This window comes from Microtus pennsylvanicus, chromosome 14, assembly GCF_037038515.1.
Source record: "Microtus pennsylvanicus isolate mMicPen1 chromosome 14, mMicPen1.hap1, whole genome shotgun sequence".
NCBI lineage: Eukaryota > Metazoa > Chordata > Mammalia > Rodentia > Cricetidae > Microtus > Microtus pennsylvanicus.
The window spans coordinates 59140011-59162828 of record NC_134592.1 but is presented as its reverse complement, the minus strand read 5'-3'; the positions used below and the strand labels follow the sequence as shown (position 1 = coordinate 59162828).

The window sequence follows — 22818 nt, the reverse complement described above, 5'->3', positions numbered from 1 at the left end:
AGGCAGGCAGACCACCTAAGGTCCTGTGTCGAGGACAATAAACGAAAACATCCTGTGAGAAACATGATTTAGGAGGCAGAGATGAGCATTCTTGTGTAGGACCCCTCTGATGCCCCAGCCTAGCCTGCCTTCTGTAGACATCCCACAAGGTTATTGGGGTTCAGTTGGGAAACATGGGGTTTAGTCAATGTGCTCCTTGAGAAGGTGTTTGTAGTTTTGGGGGTTGGTCATGTTCAACCCCGTCTGAAGGAAGTTCTCTCCCAGGTCACTTGAATCAATGGACCGCAGTCCAATTTCTTCCTGCTTTCTCCTGTTCAGACAGAGCTAAAATACTTGCCTGTGTCTAGTGCCTTGAGGCTTGGCAGATACGATACTTTTTTGGTCCCTGGCATACGGCCCAGATGCCACTGATCTTGGCTCCACCCATGTGTACAAGTTGCTCATAAACCAAATCAAGATCTGGACAGCTGGATTTTTATTTTAAAGGAATCATGTGATTTAGGGGGGCATCAGCTTTCAGGCCTTTGCTTTGCATTGGGATCTGGTCTATGGTTTGCTCATGAACAGCTGGGTGATCACTAGGGTACAGAATGACCTCACAGACTAACTCGTGTTTCCAGGAGGTTGGGGAAGTCAGGCTTGCCCAGGAACCTTGTCCTTGCAATGTGGTGGTGCCAGTGGTTGATATGATTCAGCAGTAAATCCCAATTCGAATTTCAAAACAGTCAGGCTCCAGGGGACACCCGAACAATGGTCATTTATTTGCTGAAGATGGGACAGGTTGACCAGAGAGCCAATTAAAGAGAGAAAATTAAGTTTCCTCATATGTCAAATAGGATCCGTAGCTAGGCCTCCACTTCCCTCAGTACCTCCCAAAGGCTCAGGGGTCTTTTCCATTTGGCTCTCTGTGCTGCTCAATCTCTTTATTTTTGAGACAGGCTGTTGTGTATCCCAGGCAGACCTCTAATTGCCGTAAGGCAAAAATGACCTTGGCCTCCTGATCCTCCTGTTCTCTCACCTGCCAAGAGCTGAGATCACAGGTGGGCGTTCCTCCACTTTATTTACGGGGTGCTGGAAATCAAGCACAGGACCTCGTGCTGCTAGGCCAGCTCTGGCAACTGAGCTGCATCCCCAGCCCCTCAGCTCTTGCTTTTGCCTGACTGCGTTGCCACTTTGTCTGGGCTCGTAAACTCCGGCTGCTGGTTCTGAGGAGCAGGGTTGAGCCTAACATTCCTTCCAGTCCTACTTTGGCCCGGGACAAAGCAATCATCTATATAATTGGAAGACATTATTAATAGGTATATCAGAGCAAAGCTTTTTTTTTTTCTGGGTCACTTAAGGACAGTTCCCATCGGCTCCTGCTAGCAAGCTATTTGCAGAGAACTTAATGAGATGTTAGAAGTCTGATGGAACTCGAAAGTCATTCTCTGTAGACAGACTTCACTGAACAAACACAACAGAGAGAGACTTTGGCCATCAGGAATTGAACAAAATCAGGTTATGATTTGTTTTGTAAAGATTCATAATTACAAACTCACCGGTACGTTTAATCAATCACCCCTTTGTTGAATGAAGTTTGTATTTGAATCAGCTGTTTCTTTTCAGCCAGTGTCAGAGACCAGCTTCCACAAGGATGCCACTTGTCAGGGCAGAGGCACTGGGACCAGAAAATTAAGTAAGGAGAATGAAGACCAGAGTGAAAATAACAAATCAGAAGCGGAGGATAGTACTGAGAGGGAGTTCCAGTGAATACTGAAATCACCCATGTTTAATTTCCATTTGCTTAAATACCCCACCCCAAAAGGTAGGAGTAAGATTTAAAACAAACAACAACAATTAAAAAAAAAAACAACTAAGCTCATATGCTACAAGGAATGAACAGACCAGTTGAAGGATTTCAGGCTACATACTTAGTTAAACTGTCTATTGTCAGAACAAGACCATTCTGCAGGCTAACCACCCCCGGGTGGAATCCATAGCTGTCTTCCTAAGGGAGCAGGAACCTTAGACTGTTTGAGGTAGAAACAAAACTATTTCTCAATACCTGAAATGCCAGGTCTGGATATTAGCCACACCTGTTGATAATAACCTTGAAGGAACAGAAATTCTAACTCTCTAACCTTCAGTCAAGATAGAATGGACCCGTCCACACCTATGAGCCTTGTCAAACCAGCTCTTTAAAACCAGAATCTCGGGTTTCGAATGTAAAATTAAGAAACGTTCAAGCGTTGCCGCCATCTTGCTCCAGTTAGCCACCCAGATGAATGGGTTCTCGGAGAGTATGGCTCTTTCTGGTTTCTGAGTGCCCAGTGCCCTCTTCTTCCCCCACAGAGACTGATTTTCCAGAAAGTGCTCCACCAAGTAAAGCCTTCATAATTCAAGGGTTGGAACTCTCCATGTGTGAAACTCGGAACTTTCATCCACGGGCGAGTTTAGTTAGCATGCCTCCACTCCTTTATTCCTTTCTCCTCTGCAGTTTTTCTTCTGCCTGGCAAAGAAGACAGCTGAGGTGCAGGCCAAGAAGGGTGCTTGTGGGTAGGTAGCGCCCCAGGGGCTGAGAGACCGTGTTGACTTGGGAGTCTTGGGCTCACGAGAAGCCTGGAGACCAGAACGGTAGGTGTGCAGCCCAGCTCCAGCTTTTCCCATTTGCTTCTGAGTAACTGAAGATTGCAGAGAAGACTGTGGTAATAGATGTGTGCGTTCACCACAGTGCCCTGAGCGCAGTGAGCGTTGAGCAGGCTCCGTGTGTTACTCAGGTCAAGTCATTGTCTTGCTGAAATGTTAGTTGCTGTGTGCTCTGGCATTTAGATTCTAGCCCACTCTGGTTAACAAAATGTGCTGTTCTGGAAGGGTGTTGAGTGCTGGAGTACCGCCTCGCGTGCGAGGCCCTGAGTTCCATCTGGAACACAAATCATACACACATACATACACACACATACATAAACACACATATACATACATAGACAAACATAATTGAAGGAGCTGTTTCATTTCAATATCTGTTTATTGAACTTGCCAAGATGAATCTAGGTGTGTACATATATATGAAGGTAATCTCTACTAAGGGTTTAAAATCAAAACTCATTCCTTGTTAGTATAGTGGTGAGAAAAAAAAAAAACTCATGTTTGGGCCTATTTACCAGGAAAACGCCAGGCTAAGCCATGTTACTATTTAGGTTTGCTAAATTCTCAAACTAATTTCCTTAATATAACCTAGATAATGTTTAATTTGGATAAAGTCCACATCATTTTGGATGAGATGCTGCTGAATGGCTGCATTGTGGAAACGAACAGAGCGAGAATCCTTGCCCCTCTCCTGATCCTCGACAAGATGTCGGACAGCTGAGGACAACTGCCAGGCAAGCCAAAGACGTGAACCACGCAGCCTTCCGAGAACTGTCCTCAGGAGAAAACAATTCTGTGCACAAAGAAACCTTTTCTCTAAACAGAGAGCCAAGGTTTCACATGGCAACTGTACGCATGCTTTTCCTTCAGCGGGAGCAGCGGGGCCATGGTGGGAGAATGGATGGCAGCTGTCCTTTAGCCAATAAATGTCAAACTGACTGGCCTGCCTGACTTCTGAGTAAAGGCTCTGCTTGCTGTCTCCTTCCTCACAGCCTCAAGCACTCTCATCACTGTGCTACCCGGCCCTGGGCACCCCTCCCCCTTCTTTGTGTGTGTAAAGACCAGAGGTCAACCTTGGTATCTCCCTCAGTTGTTTCTCCTGGGTTTATAGTTCTAATCGAGAACCTCACATATGTATACAATAATATATTTGATCATATTTATCTTGCACTCCCCACCTTTCTTTTATTTTTTGAAGCAGGGTCTTTGACTGGACCCGGGAGCTCCCTGATTGGCCAGACTGTCTGGCCAGCATGCACTGGCCGACTTTTTGCTTGAGTTCTGAAGTCCTGAACTAGGGTTCTCAAGCTTGTACAAGCCCTCTCTCCAGCCCTATTTTTTTAATTATTTTACTTTATGCCAGGTTAGGCACAGGGCCTCCAGCTTGAGATATACACAGGGAAGACCTGTGAGCTCTGAGCCTACCTGAGCTGTGGAGCAAAATTCTAAATGAAAATAAAAACCAGCCGGGCGGTGGTGGTGCACGCCTTTAATCCCAGCACTCGGAAGGCAGAGGCAGGTGGATCTCTGTGAGTTCGAGACCAGCCTGGTCTACAGAGCTAGTTCCAGGACAGGCTCCAAAGCCACAGAGAAACCCTGTCTCGAAAAACCAAAAAAAAAAAAAAAAAAGAAAAGAAAAGAAAAACCAAAAAACAACAGTTCATTCCACACGCACCTGGGAAATTCAGTTTTATTTGCCAGTTTCTGGAAGTTTTTGATATTTTTTTTTCGGGATATTTAGCAACTGTGATGGCATCCTGTCATTAACTTTATGATGCTACCATGAAACAATGCAATGGCTCAGCATTACAAGAGCTATGACAGCTACTATTATGCCATATAGACAGGGTTTCAGTGTAGCCAGGAATGGCCCCAAAATCATCTGTAGCTGAGGATGACCTTGAACTCCAAATCCTCTTGCCTCCCCCTCCTAAGATCTGGGGTTGCATATTACACATCTGGGTATGGTACAAAAGTACCTGGGTCCCTACTAAACTCATTAATGAAATTTACTTTAGTTCCAAGAAATAAAACCAAAACAATCTCCTCAGGTTGATGTGAAATAAGCACCTTCCTTCCTCTTATTCAAAAATTTTGCTTTTAAAATTAGGTATTTGTTAAAAATACGGAAAACTTTCCGCATGTTTGTGTCGTGCTTGCAGAGCCCGCGCTCATCTCTGTATCGCTCCAGTTTTACTGCATGTGCTGCTGAAGAGCACACAAGTCCCGTCTAACTCCACCTTCAATGTCTCAAGTCAACCTAGCCACTACAGAAAACCCTGCCACCCCCCCCCCGCCCCCGCCCCGCTCAAAAAAAAAGCCTTTTAAATGCTGTCTCCACTCAGACAACAGAAATCGAGCTGGTTTATCTGGAGCATCTTTGTGCACCCCGGTGTGGAGGGTGGTATGCAACGGAGGAAGCAGACATGCGTGGACCCGTGCAGTACTCAAGCGTTCTTCCCCCGTCTCAGTGCTCCGTGCAGCTATGTAAAGGTGCAGAGAGGAGGTGGCCCCTTTCCGAAAACTCTGCAAAGACCAGAACACTAGTCCTATTAGACTCCGAAGCAAAACAGTTGTTCTGCACTCATTTGGGAAGGCGCAGAGAAGGCTTCTGGCCCGGGGGAACCAAGCACAAAGTAGGCTTGGAGTTGTCGGGATCTAGGGAAAGCCCCACCTAGATCAAAGCCCTTCGATGTCTTGCTGAGCCGCAGCAGCAGGGAAACACTGCCCTAGTTGGTTGGCCCCTAATCAGCAGCGTACGGAGGGGACTGCAGAACTGGTGCACCACAGCGGCTAGGGAGTGGACAGAATTAACTTCTGGGTCACACTAAAATAGCAGATGAATTTTATCTCGGCACAGATTTTATACCTTTAGAGAATATTAAAGTTTAAAAAAAATATTAAGTAGATACCATAGGAAAATACACTGCCGAGCTTAACTGTACTTGGAGACCCCGGTATGTCTGATCTCAAAGCGAGTTGTGCACCGGCTGTCAGTAACTGTTGTGCAACCACCGCCTCCCTTCAGCTGAGTGCCCGCAGTGACACAGTGAGACCCCTCAGATAAACCCACGGTAGCCGTGAGTGCTCCAGAAGTGAGGGAACATGACTGGGATGTTTGTCTAGCATACAGGGTCTGAGCCCTGGAACTCCATGAAGCAGGGGGACAGAGGAGGGGAGTCAGTTCAACATTGTTCTTGGCTACACTGAGTTTGAGGCCAGCCTAAGTCAGAGATCTTGAAGACAGGTACTAATAAAGTACTACTTTTACCTATATTTTCTACCATCTGAAACCTGGGGCCAGTGAGTGAAGGCGCTCACCAGGCCTGGTGACCCGAATGGATTCCCAGGACCTTCATGGCAGGAGAAAACTAGCTCCTCTTTTTCTTTTAGACAGGATTTCACTGGCTGCCCTGGATGGAAGTCAGATCCACCTGCCTCTGGGATTAAGGGATTAACAGTGTAGGCCACCACACCCAGCTGGAGGAAACCACCACTTCCTTAGGAACTGTGCCTCTGTACACGCGCCATCCACGCGCTGCCCACCCGCCAACTCAGTGAAAACAAGACAAACGTTCTAAGATCACATTTACCTCGTGGCTGATAATAACCATCAGTCAGCAGGCCATGATTTGCCACCCCACCACTCACGTGGCCTTCACAAACCTCACCACTGACAAGGGTGTTGTAGAAATGTAAATAACGGCAATATTGTACACATAAGCGGGTTTGAATTCTAGTGTGGGTTTTAGCTGTAGAGCCATGACTGAAAAGTTAAAATAACAACATCTTTTACTTTTCTGACTGAAAACATAGGTAATATACAGAAATGTTGCTGTTGTCTTAGATATGTTTTAAATGTATTTGTATTATGTGCATATATGTTCTGCCTGCATGTGTGTATCTGGGAGGGTGTTGGATGCCCTCGGACATGCCTGCATGTGTGTATCTGGGAGGGTGTTGGATGCCCTCGGACATGCCTGCATGTGTGTATCTGGGAGGGTGTTGGATGCCCTCGGACATGCCTGCATGTGTGTATCTGGGAGGGTGTTGGATGCCCTTGAACAGGAGCTACAGACAGTTGTGAGCTGCCACATGGATGCTGGGAATGGAACCTCGGTCCTCTGAAGAGCAGCCAGTGCTCTCAGCCATCTCTCCAGCCCTGCATGTCTTAACCTTACTCTCACACTCATCTGTGAAGCTGATGAAGTCAGTCACAACACTGGTTCATAGAAAAGGATTCAACCAAGAGCAGACTCACAATATCTGGAAAACAGCCTATTCTGAAAACTTTCTTACGTAAGATTTACCCAGTGTTGGGTACAGCAACATAGGGGTAATTTCAAGCCCCCAGGAGGATGTGGGCAGAACACTGCAGATACTGTGGCATTTGTGAAAGAGATCATCCTTCACCCAGACCTCTGAGGATTCTTACATAGGACGAAAACACTGGCAGCAGTCTGAGCTATCTCCTATGGGAGGTAATGTACCTAGTACTGAGCAACTTCACATGTGTTCCAGAAGCCACTGTGGGGAGCCGGAGAAATGGTCTCGTGGTTAAGAGCGCTGGCTGCTCTTCTAGAGGACACACGTTAATGCCCAGCACCCACACTGTGGCTCACCACCATCTTTAACACCATTTTCGGGGAGGGAGGGACTCTGATGCCCTCTTCTGGCCTGCACGGGTACTGCACACATAGTGCAAATCCTATTTATATTCCTAAAGCCACTATGGTAACAAAAAGATTCTGGAAATTGACCCCCTGGGTGGTGGTGGCGCACACCTTTAATCCCAGCACTTGGGAGGCAGGGGCAGGCACATCTCTGTAAAAAAGTTAACATCAGCCAGGCCCAGCAGCGCACACCTGCAGTCCCAGCATTCAAGAGGCAGCAGCAGCAGCAGCAGGAGCATACAGTGTGAGGACAGCTTGGGCCGTACCATGAGCTTCAGGCCAGCCTGGGAGGAAGAACTGTCTCAATAACATTTAAAAATTAAATGTTTATTTTTAGCTAAAGATTATAACTAAACATGGAAGGTAAGTCACACGAACATGATGAATACATAGTTTTATAGTTCTCATCTCACCAAGTGCATTCCACATAGAAATTTCTTCTCATAGTAATTTCATAAAACTGAATAACTGCAAATGAAAAGTAGGCAGAGCTTCACCTAGGGGTTCCCCAGATCCAATCCCCCAAGCAAACTAAGACTTAGGGAATTCTGGAATTGAAAAATTTTTGGGAATTCACCCAACAACTACAGAAGCAAGCCTCACCAAAAGAATACAAGAGATGGAAGAGTCTCTGGTGCCGAAGATAAAGCAGAAAAAAATGGATACGTCCTTAAAAAATGTTAGATCTAAAACTTCTGACACAAAACAGCCAGGAAATCCGTGATACTATCAAAAACCAAATCTAAGAATAATAGGAATAGGGGAAGAACAAACCCAGCCCAAAGGCCCAGAAAAATTTTTTCAACAAAATAACAGAAGAGCCAAGCAGTGGTGGTACACACCTTTAATCCCAGCACTCAGGAGGCAGAGGAAGGCAGATCTTTGTGAGTTTGAGGCCAGCCTGGTCTACAAAGTGAGTTCCAGGACAGCCCGGGCTAAACAGAGAAACTTTGTCTTGAAAAGCAAAAACAAAAACAAACATAGAAGAAAAAATTCCTAACCTAAAGAAGGGGATGGTTATAAAGGTACAGAACACCAATAGACTGGACCAGAAAAGAAGTCTCCTTGCCACATAAAAACACTAAAAAAAAAAAAAAATGAATATCAAAGGTTGCAAGGTAAAGACCAAGTAACATACAAAGGCAGACCTATTAGAATCACACCTGACTTCTCAATGGAGACTCTAAAAGCCAGAAGGGCCTAGATAGATGTGCTGCAGAATCTAAGAGACACAGATGCCAGTCCAGACAAACTACTATACCCAGCAAAAATTTCAATCATCATAGATGGTGAAAATAAGATATTCCACAATATAGCCAAATTTAAGCAACATTTATCTACAAACCCAATACTACAGAAGGTGCTAGAAGGAAAACTCCACCCTAAGCAGGTTACCTACAACCATGAAAACACAGGGAATAAATAATTTTTATTCAAAATCGAAGGAAGAGAAACACACACACAACCACCACCACCAAAATAACAGGAAGCAACAATCTTTGGTCATTGCTATCTCTCAATACTAATTATCTCAATTCCCTAATAAAAGGACACATAATAGGGACTGGAGAGACGGCCAGCAATGAAGTGCGCTGGTTGTTCTTCCAAGGGCCAGGGTTCAAGTCCCAACACCTACATGGCAGCTCACAACTGTCTGTAACTCCAGTTCCAGGGCATCTGACACTGTCAGATGACATTCATGCAGGTAAAACACACACACACACACACACACACACACACACACACACACACACACATACACATACACACACACACAGAGGAATAGGGGAAGAAGAAACCCAGCTCAAAGGCCCAGAAAAATATTTTTTCTTTTAATAAATATTTTTTTCTTTTAATAAAAGAATAAATGCAAAACAGGATCCATTCTTCTGCTGCATCCAAGAAACACACTTCAACATCAAGGATAGACATTACCTCAGGGTTAAGGATTGGAATAAGATATTCCAAGCAAATGGACCTAAGAAACAAGCTGGTGAAGCCATTTTAATATCTAATAAAATAGACTTCAAACTAAAACTTACCAGAAGTGATAGGGAAGGACACTACATACTCAGAGGAAAGTGCCACCAAGACGATACTTTTAATTTTTAACAGCCATGGCCTACATGCAAGGACACCAAAGACTGTAAACCACTGCTGCAGGTCATCCACTGACGGCGGGACACTTCAATACCCAGCTCTCTCCAACAGACATGTCATCCAGACAAAAACTAAACAGAAACAATGGAGCCAACAGATATTCACAGAACATTTCACCCAAACACAAAAGAATATACCTTTTTCTCTGCATCTCACAAAACTTTTTCCAAGTCATCATATTCTTAGACACAAAACAAGTCTTGATAGATACAAGAAAACTCCTTGCATCATATCAGACTCACAGATTAAAACTGGATAGCAAAACAACAGAAAGCTTAAACTCCTGGAAACTGAACAACTCCCTAATCAGTGAAAATGAGGTGACCCAGACCCAGAAGGAGAAATTCACTTTTATGTGGATACTAGCCATTAAACAAATGATAGCAAAACTACAATCTGTAGACCCAGAGATGCTAGGCATAAAGGAAGCGATCTGAGGGAACACACAGATCTATCTGGGAAGGTGAAGTGGATTTCATGGGTGGACCTGAGCTGCAAAGCTCACACAAACTCATACAGCGATTAGAGCAGCAAGTATTAGGTCCTCTGAGTATGTCAATTAGCTTTCAGTTTAATTTTTTTTTTTTTGTTTTGTTTTGGTTTCTTGAGACAGGGTTTCTCTGTGTAACAACCCTGGCTGTCCTGGAATTCGCTCTGTAGACCATGCTGGCTATGAGCTCACCGAGGCCCACCTGCTTCTGCCTCCCAGGTGCTGGGATTAAAGTGTAAACCACCACTGCCTGGCTTCAGCGCTTCAGCTTAGTATTTATATGGTACTCCTGACTTCTTTTTGGTTTGTCTATCTTTTTTTTTGGTTTCTTGAGATAGGGTTTCCCTGTGTAACAGATCTGGCTGTCCTAGAACTTGCTTTGTAGACCAGGCTGGCTTCGAACTCACAGAGGTCCGCCTGCCTCTGTCTCCCAAGTGCTGGGATTAAAGGCATGCACCAACACCTCCAAGCTTTTGTTTTATATTTTATTTTGTTTTTTTAAAAAGGTAATTTACAGCACGGTGCGGAGTGAAGTTCTTAGGTCTGCTGGCTGCAGGGAAACAGCGGCACGACACAGTTTTCTACGCTGCAAACACTTTAATGATTATTGTTGAGCATACATTTCAGAAACTCACGTCCAACTGCAACAAGTTAAATAAATGTTTATAATATACAAAGAAAAGACAACCAAACATAAACGTTGCTGCGAGTGTGCCTTGCACCGAGACCAGTGTTTCCCTCTGTTACTATAGCTTTATTTTTGAGCTGCACAAACACACTTCAGAATTCCATCTTTTTTAAGATGGTATTTAGGAAAAAATGAACTCCCACCTCAAAGAACTAAAAGGCTGTGCATGATTCTGGGCTGGACAACAGAGAACACTAGAACACTCTGGTAGTGCAGGCAGCATAAAAAGGAAAAGAAAAAGCTTGAGATGCCCATTAACACTCTATGTTTTAAGGAAGCAGGATTTTGACCAAGTAGCTAAGAAGCCAGCAAACGGGGATCAGTGACGGCAACTGTAGTGTATGGAGTATGAAACGCTGACACTTGGTACACAGTTAGGCAGAACCACCTTTCCAGTCCCGTGAGCCCTTGAAAAGCAGCACAGTGTCTGTGCTGGGACCTGCTGGCTGGGTAGGAAGGGATTTACTTTGTCATTAGCAGCTAAGGAACCTATTCCAGGTGTTCTCGAAGCCTTCCTGGTGGAAAACAAGGCAAATGTCATTAGTGTGAGGATCATCACACTTCTCCGCAAACAAAGCAAGAGGCTTCTCTCGGCCCCGTCTCTGCTGTCTCTTTCTGCATCCCAAACCTCAATTGAGATGAAAGCCTTTCTCCATTGTAGCAGCTAGCAAGCGCTCCCTCATGATCTCCTCAGAAGAATACTCAGGTAACTTCAGATAATGGACACAAGTATTGACTGACGGATAGCTTGCATCAGTAGCGTCAACCTGCAGCAGGAAGGGAAAACCACAGCATGAGTGCCTCTCTCACTGCCCCCGAATCCGAATGGCATTAGCTTCCCTGTGGATTCTCCACAGGCTGGTCTGTACCTTTCGCACGACTGTGAGCCTGGGGTGCAGGTTGGCCAGTCCACCCGGGGGCAGAGTTGAGCAGCCAGTGGTAAACTGCAGGAATGCTTTCCTTTCGTCTGAGGACATGCCACACAAAACCCTCACGAACCTGAGGAAACCAGGACTGAAAGAACAAAAGCACAGCTATGTTCATTTGGCCATAGACGGAAATGAACCAAGACACACCATTATACTACCTGTGCATCAACAACTCAGTCCCCGAGCAATATACACATGCGAGAGGAACAAGCCTGCCTTGTGAGTCAACAGGACCCCCTCCCACACCCCACACACAGCATACACAAGCAGAACAAGACTGCTAGCAACTGCCCAGTTAGGTAAGGCTGTCTCTCCCGCCACAGTAGGACAAGATTGAACACACAACAGGCTCAGAGTCAGTCTAAGATATACCTGCATCATTACCAGCTAAGGCTACATTTATTAGAGTGCACTTGATCATTTCCATCAGTGAAATAATCAAATCTTGTGACATAGTTTACAGAAGTAAAACAAAACACTACCTACCAACGAAGGGAACTACTACTGTCTGCCACAGGCAAATGGGTTGTTTAATCACCCTGCTAAAAGGAGCCAGCCCAGAGAGGGTGTACAGAAGTCCCTAAAGCTGTTTCTTACATTGATTCCTGAAGCTGGATATAAAATCTGCGTGCTTCTCTGTTACACTTCAGTAAACATTAACATCAATGCAATGTAGCCTAAGGGTTTACAAATTACTTGCCACGTGGTGGTGCATGCCTTTAATTCCAGCACTCGGAAGGCAGAGGCAGGCGGATCTCTGTGAGTTTGAGGCCAACCTGGTCCACAGAGCGAGTTCTAGGACAGGCTCCAAAGCCACAGAGAAACTCTGTCTTGGAAAACAAACAAACAAACAACAACAACAAAAACCCAAAGAATAATGACTAGTCAGCAGTGGTGGTGCACGCCTTTAATCCTAGCACTCGGGAGGCAGAGGGAAACGGATCTCTGTGAGTTAAAAGCCAACCTGGTCTACAGAAGAGTTCCAGGACACTCAGAGCTACACAGAGAAACCCTGTCTCCAGAAACAAACAACAACAACAAACAACGACTAAACGCTGTGAGACCAGGAGACAAAACACGAGCCGTGATTGAGTCATGTGAATGCTCTCAGACCCCCGTGGCAGCCATCTTGCCATCCCTGCTGCTTGTGTGTGGGCGCGCAAGCGCGCCCACACACACACACACACACACACACACACACACACACACACACACACACACACACACACACACACACTCTGTGAATGTAGTTTTCTAAAACTACATTTAGAAAAGCTGCCAGTGGATTTTTAGACATGAAAGAGTTTGTTCCTTAGAAATTAGCAGCACGTACCTGTCACGTGTATAGCCAAGCTTGGGTTCAGTGTAATTGATGATGTCCTCGGCGGCCCAGGATGGAGACTGATTTCCACAGAGAATCATCTGGACTTCCTCATGGCTGAAGGAACTTAGTTTCTCCATTGGAAAAACTTTATTAAAGCCATCTACATCACAGAGACACCAAAAACACACACATACACAAAAAGCACAACTCAGTTCCTAAGACATGATGTCAAAAAGCCCAACTAGAATCCAAAAGCTGCAGGACAGTGGCCATCCCCCCCCCCCCCCCCAAAGCTGCAGAGGACCATGCCCCCCCCCACACACACACAAAGGAAACCAATGCTCAACATCACAAACGCGAGCAGAAGAGTTTCTGGTCACCACAGCTCTCCAGTCTGACCTTAACAGCTGGGTCACAACGCAGCCAAGGCTGTGTTCACGCTTTCGAGTGAACTACAGTGCAATCCACCCTCATCGTGCATTGTTGCACGTGCACAAACTCATGTCCATTTACAAATGAAGAAATGAGTATGAGGGCCAGAAGTCTCTAGAGGAGTGGGCGAAGGTATATTATCACTTAAGTGTTCAAACCTGTCCTGACTACGCTGCAGGACCTAACTACCTATCTGAGGACCAGAACCCGGGGCCAGTTCAGTGACACTCAGCAGTGATGATGCTAATGTCAAAGGAAAGGGGATGTGCGGTCCTTTAAAATTACCTCGGAAGGCTTCCATCTGTTTCTGAATACCCGTATGCATACAGAAGTCAAACATCAGATCCACATATTCTTCTGCATTATCCACTGTTATCATCTGTAAGGAAGGTTTGGCAGCATTAGTTCATTTCACCTGTTTACACAAGAGGCTCTTTCGGAGCCCAACCACTGCACTGGGAGCAAGTCTTTACCTCATCTTCCCCGCTTGGCTTGAGATCCACAGCTGTGAAGCCGTATATTCTAGAAGAAGGGCAGAACTGGAAATTTAAACTGAAAGTACAAAAAGATTTGGTTACTATGCAGCATTTATGACCGTTGTGGACTATCACTTTAACCAAGCAAAGATGTGGTACATTGTTTACACTGATTTATTAAATTATGTAAAGATGTGTTGCTGTTTTACCTTGCCTGCTTACGGCAGCTGAGTGGTTTAGTAAAAAGCTGCCTGGTCAATAGCTAGGCAGCAGAGGGACAGGCAGCGCTGGTAGGCACAGATAAGTAGAAAGAGAGGGAGAGATAACAAGGAGAATGAGGGAGAGAGGGACACCCTGGGCCAGCCAGTCAGACACGGGGTAGGACGTACAGAAGGGAAGAAAGGTAAAAAGCCCCAAGGCAAAATGTAGACAAAGGGGAACAGGTTAAAACAAGTTACAAGAGCGAGTGGAAGAAAAGATAAAGCCAAAAAAAAAAAAAAATTCAAAGCCAATACACGGACAACTTTCAGTTAGTGTGTGTAGCCTACTGTGTAAAGTCAATTCAAAGCCCATATATGGACAACTTCCAGTTAGTGTGTGTAGCCTACTGTGTAAAGTCAATTCAAAGCCAATACATGGACAACTTCCAGTTAGTGTGTGTAGCCTACTGTGTAAAGTCAATTCAAAGCCAATACATGGACAACTTCCAGTTAGTGTGTGTAGCCTACTGTGTAAAGTCAATTCAAAGCCCATATATGGACAACTTCCAGTTAGTGTGTGTAGCCTACCGTGTAAAGTCAATTCAAAGCCAATACATGGACAACTTCCAGTTAGTGTGTGTAGCCTACTGTGTAAAGTCAATTCAAAGCCAATACATGGACAACTTCCAGTTAGTGTGTGTAGCCTACCGTGTAAAGTCAATTCAAAGCCAATACACGGACAACTTCCAGTTAGTGTGTGTAGCCTACTGTGTAAAGTCAATTCAAAGCCAATACATGGACAACTTCCAGTTAGTGTGTGTAGCCTACTGTGTAAAGTCAATTCAAAGCCAATACATGGACAACTTCCAGTTAGTGTGTGTAGCCTACCGTGTAAAGTCAATTCAAAGCCCATATATGGACAACTTCCAGTTAGTGTGTGTAGCCTACCGTGTAAAGTCAATTCAAAGCCCATATATGGACAACTTCCAGTTAGTGTGTGTAGCCTACCGTGTAAAGTCAATTCAAAGCCAATACATGGACAACTTCCAGTTAGTGTGTGTAGCCTACTGTGTAAAGTCAATTCAAAGCCAATACATGGACAACTTCCAGTTAGTGTGTGTAGCCTACTGTGTAAAGTCAATTCAAAGCCCATACATGGACAACTTCCAGTTAGTGTGTGTAGCCTACTGTGTAAAGTCAGAGGTGACCGGCATGTAAGCCTCTGTGCTGTGTCGACTAAGTCTGCAAATGTACTAGAAGGTACGACAATTTTCTGCAGAAAGAAATGTACTAGAGCTGCAGGATCAGAATTTTTTTTTTTTGTTTTTTTCGAGACAGGGTTTCTCTGTGGTTTTGGAGCCTGTCCTGGAACTAGCTCTTGTAGACCAGGCTGGTCTCGAACTCACAGAGATCCACCTGCCTCTGCCTCCCGAGTGCTGGGAATAAAGGCGTGCGCCACCACCGCCCGGCTGGCTTTGAATTTTTTTTATTTTTTATCAGGTCCTTTATTATTATTATTGTTATTTTTATGGTTTATTTAACTTTATTTTATGTGCATTGGTGTGAAGGTGTCAGATCCCCTGGAACTGGATCTTCAGACAGTTGTAAGCTGCCTTGTGGGTGCTGGGAATTGAACCCGGGTCCTTGGGAAGAGCAGTCAGTGCTCTTAACCACTGAGCCATCTCTTCAGCCCTGGCTTTGAATTTTTTATACAAGATACAAATTTATCATATTTGAAAACTCAGATAATCCTCCAAAAATTTGATTAATGTTTGGTTTTTTTCTCTTTTAAGGCAATGTCTTATGTATACCAGGCTAGCCACAAACTGTCTATGTAGTGAACGATAACCTTAAACTCTTCATTTTCCTGCCTGCATGCTCCCAGACTGGGATTCTAGGCACATGCCCACAGGCAGGGTCCTCTGCAGTGCGGAAGACCCAGGGCTTCACACACACTAGACAAGCACCACTCGGACTGAGCCGTCCACCCGACAGTGTTGAAGTTCAAACAGATCCCACTACCCTCTAGCGCCCATCAGTGTGCTCCCGCCTCTACTCAGATGCCAGAGACCCGCAGGGACAGAGAAACAGAACCCTTTAATTCCTCATTTGTTAGGTCAAAGAATAAATACATAAATCTTACCCTAAATCCTCGATGCTAAGTGGAGGTCCAGAACCTGATGGATTCTTGAGCACTAATTCCTGTAACTTTGTGTTCTTCTCATCTTCAGAAAGATTTTTATTGCCTAAAATTTGGCGCCTCTTGATAGCAAGGTCTTTAATTTCTTTTAAAAATCTGGCCCTATGCGGATTTACTAGTTCAAAATCTTCCCAAGTCAAAATTCCATTAAACCAAGCTGGGGGTTTGGGTTTAGGGGGATCGAGGATAAATTCTGACTTTGAGTCCTCTTCAAAGCTTCCTACTGAGAGAGAGTCATGACCTTCTTCTGTGGACGCTTCCGACTGACTTTCTGTACAGTGCAAGTCTCTGTCGCCTCGTGATTCATAGATCAGTTTGCTCATATTGCTTTTAATGTCCCCCATGCACATAAGTTTAAAGAAAGGCTTAGAAATAGGCAAGTCCACCAGTCTATTGTCTTGAATACATTTGGCTAAGAAAATGCCAAGGAAATGGAAGAGCTTTGTGATCCTTTCCAGCTCGTCACTGTCCTGTGGGAATGGTGCTGTGAACAGCCCACAGGACCGCTGCACGTAGTATCCAGGAGGCTTCAACCCACCTCCAAGATCAACCTAGGTTTTAAAAGAAACACAATAAACTAATAAATACATAAAAAAGTTATCAAACCGTCTATTACCATCTAAAAGATTCATAAACATGAAACACTTTGTAAAAATTTAGTCATTTAAAGATGTATGAACATTAATTAACTTTGGCAACCAAATTTAATCCTTAAATATTTTAATGGCACTAAGGTTATTCAATAATAAAAGTATAGGCCAGTCTGGGCCAAACAGTGAGACCAAAACCAAAACCAGGGCTGTCAAGACGTTAACTGTGCTAGAGTTCTGCCACCACGCCCACCACCAGAGCTCAGTATCTGTGACCCCGATGGTGCAGAGAGTGGACTCTTCCCACAAGCTGGTTTCCACAGATAACACGGCATGTGCACACAGTAGTGCATGCATGGACTTGTCCACACAGATGCACTCACCGTCAAGCCTGCTGGCCTGAGCGCACATGCAGTAGGAGACCAACTTCTGAAAGTTGTCCTCTCATCTCCACACGTCACACTCACACTCTCTATGAAAAACAAGCGCCGCCAATGTGGCTCTGTGGTAAACTGTTTGCCTAGTATCCATAATGCACTGGGTTTGAGCCTCAGTATTGGGGGTGGGAATGGGGTCTTAAATAAATAAATAAACAACAATCTTTAAAAGTACAGCTAGGGAACCCGAGAGCTGGCCCAGCAGGTTAAGAGCACACTGTCTGTTCTTGCAGAGAAACTGGGTTCAGTTCCAAGCACTCATATGGTGGTCACAAGCCTCTATATCTCCAGTTCCAGGTAATCCAATGGCTAGATCTGCTCCCCCAGCATTAGGCACACATGTGGCACATACATGTACAAACATCCAGAAAATACTCATATACATAAAGTTAAAAAATTTAAAAGTTAAAAAAAACAAGTATAGCCAAAAAAGCTGGCACAGCATATTTTAACATTTTGTGAAAGCAACCATAACTGAAACCCCAAGATAAGAACTAGATCTCACATGACGAGACTCGTCATCTGGGAAGTTGTCATCACAGAGCCACGTCCCCAAGTCAGTCCTTTGGAATTCGGCTGCCACAAGTGCATAAAACTCCAAAGTGGGTCCCAAGCCAGTTCCTTCTTCTCCTAAAAATTCAACCTAAAAACAAGGATAGAATGGTAAAGAAAAGGTCACTTTGTAGGACATTTTGTTGGTGTTTTCTTCAGAGACAGGACTTCTCTGTATAACCGCTCTAGCTATTCTAGGACTCGGCTTTGTAGACCAGGCCAGGCTCAAATTCACGGAAAGGCGGGTGCCCCCACTCCTGACCATCTTTTAAATGAATCAGTTCTGCCGCACAGATCCAGTAGCATCCATCCATCTCCTTTTTCAGAACAGGGTTCTGGGACTCTGAAGCCTTCGTTTCCCCCTGTGGACCATCAGGCACTGCGCTGAGCACTGTGCATGCTTTAGTTACTTGTTCTGGAGATTCTATCTCATGACTCAGCAGAATAATCAAATCTCATCTTTCCATCAGAGGAAACCAAATCTCAACCATTTACTTGAAGCAAGGATGGTATATAGGTTTTTTCTACCTGGGTTTTATGACCAAACACCTAAATTCTACAGTTGTGACTTTAAGCAATCACCTTGGAGGCTTCTGAATACACTCTATCTGATGCAAAAATTATAGGAAAATTTTCAGAAAAACTTAAAATGATGAGTCAGGCAGTGGTGACACACACCTGTAATTATAGCACTCAGAAGGCAGAGGCAGGCCGGATCTATAGATAGCAACAGTAATAAAACCTTGCACATCTAGAGACTTACGACATCTGATGTAGCCAGTCTGTGATGGTCACATCCATGACAGGTCACTGTGTAAATGGGGTAAGACCCAGAAATGCCCACAGCATCATCCTGCAGTAAGTACTGCCAGCTGCTGCGGGGTCAACACCACCACACTTTAGGGGAGGCGATACTACAAAAGCACAGCTTAATGGAAGGGTAAAATGTAGCTAGCCAAAAATAACCCCTTGTGTGTTCTGCCCAGTCCAACGTAGTCAATAAATAGGTCATAGCGCAGATGTTGATAATCAAGAGAGGAAGAGGGGAGGCATTCTGAGATGCTCTGCCTGGAAGAAAGGCTCTGCACAGGGGGAGGAAATCCTCTTGTTGTCTGCCATGGTTTACACAGTGAAGATAGCTTCCCTGGTTCCCATGCATTCTTTCCCATAAAAAACCAAAAAGCTTTACTTTACATGAGGTTACCTCTAGAACTGATTTCCGATCTGCATGTATTTGCATGACATTCTCAGCCCACTCCATCAGGGATTCACCACGTGGAACTTTTACTCTTTCATGCTTGAGCCGACCAACTCTAAACTCCCCAGGATCATCTCGCCTCACACTGCTGGTGGTCCTTGTTCGCTCCACTGTGGCTTCTCGTCGATTCTGTAGCCACACTATTGCCCTGAAACACACCACCAAAATCCTTATATACTTAGACAGTGGCTAAGTCAGCAGCAGAAGGCACAGATTGAAGGGACTGCTTTGCAATTGTTTTTAAATGTTGTTTGGAGACAGGCATTTCCTGTATCTATTACCCGATTCCCAAGATTACAGGAACAGAATGTGCTGCCGCGTTAGAATCTCAAAAAAGTGTTCAGTCAGGTAATTTATTTGGTTAAAAAAAAAGGTCAGTGTCGCCGGGCAGTGGTGACGCGGGCCTTTAATCCCAGCACTCAGGAGGCAGAGGCAGGCGGATCTCTGTGAGTTCGAGGCCAGCCTGGTCTACAAGACCTAGTTCCAGGATAGGCTCCAAAGCTACAGAGAAACCTAACTCGAAGGAAAAAAAAAAGAACAACAACAGTCAGTGTCTCTGTATCCCAGGATGGCCTGGAAATCACTATGTAGCTCAGGCTGGCCTCTTACCTAACAATCCTCTTTCCTTAGCCTCCAGCGTGCTGAAATTATAGCTGTAAACAAATATACCTAGCTAGTTAATTTCAAATAGCAATTCATTATGTAAAAATTCATAAAATTCATTTTGTTATAACCTTCCTTAAAGAAAGAGAAAGAACTAGCTATATATTTTCTTTGTTATTTTATCAATTAAATAATACTAAAGGTCTGTGATGCAAACAAATAATACATAAAAATAGTGTCATGAGAAACAAAAAATTGGTTATGCTATCTTTATTACTATGAAAGGCACTGACAACTACCATTAAAATGGATTTTGTGTGTGTGTGTGTGTGTGTGGCTGCTGGGAACCAAACTCTTATATTTTTGGTTGTGAGCATGGCCTTTAACAGCTGAACCATCTCTCCATTCCTAAAATGGGTATTTTAAGACATGAAAAGAATTTTGTGTGTGTCCCCAAGTGTACATGTGGAGATTATAGGGCAACTCTCAGAAATCAGCTCTTTAATTCAGCCACATGGGTTCCAGGGACTGAACTCAGGTCCTGGCATTCAGTGCCAATCATCTTCACCCACTGAGAAAAATATTTAACACCTCTAATACACACTGTTTCACATGTTTCAACCACAATAGGTAACCAAAGAGCTAAAGAGAAAAAAAAAAAAAACAAAAAAAACCCCTGCTCTTGTGAAGCTGTGGTCTAGAGGAGGGAGACAGGACAAAATCAAATCCGCTATACACGAGACAGTAGAAAGAGAAAAGTCACCAGGTAGAAGACACAGGCAAATATTAACAATGTCTGCAAAGGATGGGGCTGCCGCTCAGTGACCAAGACCTTATCCAGCATTTACTGAGCCTGGGTTAGACTCTAGTGCGCTAAATAAAAATGAAATGCGATTTACCAGCATTCAGTCTGACTTACTGAGGATTTTGTAAGTTGCCAAAGAACTCTTGAGTGTTAGGAAATAGAAATCGATGCAATCCATGCTGTACCAACAAAGCGTCTGCATCCAAGTGAGCATGGACAACGTCCAAGTGTTGACAACCCTTCCCAGACACAACGCATCCCTCCATCAACCCGAGCAGCGCACATGCATATTCTCAACTTCTATAATGAAAGATACCTTAATTCTAAAAACATCAAAAGGGTCACTTCCTACCTGGATGCACCAAATGCTGTACAGGTGAAATAAAGCTGTCTAGTTTCAAATGGAATCAAGAAAGGACACTTGCTGGTTAACTGTTCACACCAGTCTGGCAGAGCCCCACTCGCCAAAGCCAATGGTTCCTGTGGGTTAACAAACAACACCTTAGTGCTAAGAGCATTAAGTGAAATCAATAATGAACACCAAAGACTATGTGAAGTAGTACTGCAGAGGAATGAGGATAATCAGAGGCAGAGAAGAGAGAAAGGCACACAAAGGAAGGCTCATCAAAGGTCACCCAGGCGATTACCTCGATCTGCTGTAAGATTTTTGTGGTGATTTTTTTACTAGTAAATTCATCAGGTGGAAAAGTAAACTGAGGCTGCTCATCACCATCTGCAAAGTTAATTAACACAATTAATAAAAAAAAAACCCGTTTTTCAACTGATCTAGAAATAATGAAGATTTCTTACGGACCTTCTTGGGATATTCTGGAGTAAGGGTCACTGGCAACTATATACAGAATGCGCAGGAGCTGAAGGACATCTTCCACTCCACAGGAGTTCTGGCCATTGCCAGCTTTCGCCTGAGGCTGCTCTTTTGTCAGATTAAGAATGTCGCTACTTTGAAGAGTAGAAATTGCCTGGTTTAATCCAGACTTTGTTCCATGCTCACAAAAATCCTGAAAGACAAAGAGCAAAATTAGCAATCAATCACTTTTTCAAGAAAACCATTCATTATTCTTAGTATTAATATGATTGTTGAAATTTTTCTTATTTTTGAAATAACCATTTATCCCACAAGACAAAAAGCTTATTCAAAATCATTCACACTGTCAAAGGAAATGAAAGCCCAAGCTTTGGTCCACCGCAATGCACAGCCCAGGGGCACCTGCACCTTAGCACTGACACATTAACCACGCCACTCAGACTCTCCAGATGCTCTTGCTGTTTCCTTATCTTCTTCGGTGCTGGGCATCTAATCCAGGGTCTGGTGTGTGCTGTGTTAGCACTCTACAGCACTGAACTGTACCCTAGCCCTCAGTTCTAAAGCTAAAACAAAGCGCAAGCCATTCCCACTCAAACCAATACTTTAATACAATATATACCTTATATGCGGCTATAAGCTGAGAACAGTTTCTGTTTTTCCTAATACTTTTATTAGTGCCGGTTAATTTCCAGTGGCGCAGGAAAGCGGCGTCTGCGTTCTTCTGCAGGTAGGTTATCAGATCATTCTTTGGTAGTTCATCAGTGCCAAGGTACTGTTCCACATGCTCTATAGACCAGCAGCCCTACGGCAGGAAAACCAAACAGTGGCCTCTCCCAGTAATGGGGTCTGTGATGTCTTACATGCATTACAGACACAGCCATGAGATCATGCAACTTAGTCTAACTTCAAGAGTTCAGCGCCAGTCTCCTTCCTCCTCAACTGTGATACAATCTGTTTTTTCTCCTTGGGTTGGTTTAAATAAGATGGCAACCACAGACTCATATAATTAAAGGCTTACCTGCCTGGGAGTGGAACTGTCTGAAAGCTTTAGAAATACTAGGAAGTGTGGCCTTGCTGGAGGAAGCGTGTCACTAGTGGTGGGCTTTGAGGTTTCAAAAGCCCACAGCAGGCCGGGTTTCTCTGTCTCTCTCCTCTCACCCTCGACTCTCTCAGCTCAACAAGTTTCAGAGGATAACAATATCAGTAAGTGGCCTAGAAACCATTCTTTTCTTATGATATTTTAGCCAAAGAATGTGGCTGCCTTTTGCCCTTGTCCTAAAAATCTGCCTAAGGCAAAAGTGAGTTTTGGATTAATAGCACCGCAAAAAAGGACAATGTGCTGATGTAATTGGACTAAGGGGCCAAGGTCCAGCCCCAGCAAGGAGCAGGACGTGGCAACTCTGGGAACATAGCTCTGGATTTACAGTCAAGGCTACAAGAAAGGGGCTGTGCTCTCCCTCTCTGAAAAACAGCTGAGGCAAGGCATATGTCATGGGTGTTCCTGCAGGGAGGCCTAGAGAAGTCGCTCCATGGAACTGTGAAAGTGAAGC

The 22818-nt window shown here is 44.4% G+C and overlaps 2 protein-coding genes and 1 pseudogene across 15 annotated transcripts in view; 1 reads left to right on the top strand and 2 right to left on the bottom strand.

The window, feature by feature from the left end:
- The window catches only part of Ap4s1 (adaptor related protein complex 4 subunit sigma 1), a 36581-nt gene extending 33146 nt beyond the window's left edge, over positions 1-3435 (top strand). The window contains exon 6 of one of the 4 annotated variants that reach the window (XM_075947498.1): positions 3218-3435. In XM_075947498.1, coding sequence (XP_075803613.1) covers positions 3218-3346 — 129 coding nt within the window. In that variant the 3' untranslated portion in view covers positions 3347-3435. Of the gene's footprint in view, positions 1-1605; positions 1804-2476; positions 2634-3217 lie in introns of those variants that run through there. The other 3 variants (XM_075947501.1, XM_075947499.1, XM_075947497.1) reach the window with 3 other exon arrangements.
- Positions 3436-4744: 1309 nt separating this feature from the next.
- On the bottom strand, positions 4745-4844 carry LOC142835453 (U6 spliceosomal RNA; annotated as a pseudogene).
- Positions 4845-10525: 5681 nt separating this feature from the next.
- The window catches only part of Hectd1 (HECT domain E3 ubiquitin protein ligase 1), an 88514-nt gene continuing 76221 nt past the window's right edge, over positions 10526-22818 (bottom strand). For 7 of the 11 annotated variants that reach the window (XM_075947480.1, XM_075947482.1, XM_075947483.1 and 4 more), the window contains 12 exons: positions 21888-22070; positions 21257-21461; positions 21090-21175; positions 20795-20922; positions 18981-19182; positions 17730-17867; positions 16141-16748; positions 13795-13873; positions 13607-13700; positions 12899-13049; positions 11506-11650; positions 10526-11403 (listed from right to left, as the gene is read on the bottom strand). In XM_075947480.1, coding sequence (XP_075803595.1) covers positions 11266-11403; positions 11506-11650; positions 12899-13049; positions 13607-13700; positions 13795-13873; positions 16141-16748; positions 17730-17867; positions 18981-19182; positions 20795-20922; positions 21090-21175; positions 21257-21461; positions 21888-22070 — 2157 coding nt within the window. In that variant the 3' untranslated portion in view covers positions 10526-11265. The remainder of the gene's footprint in view (positions 11404-11505; positions 11651-12898; positions 13050-13606; positions 13701-13794; positions 13874-16140; positions 16749-17729; positions 17868-18980; positions 19183-20794; positions 20923-21089; positions 21176-21256; positions 21462-21887; positions 22071-22818) is intronic. The other 4 variants (XM_075947486.1, XM_075947487.1, XM_075947488.1 and 1 more) reach the window with 1 other exon arrangement.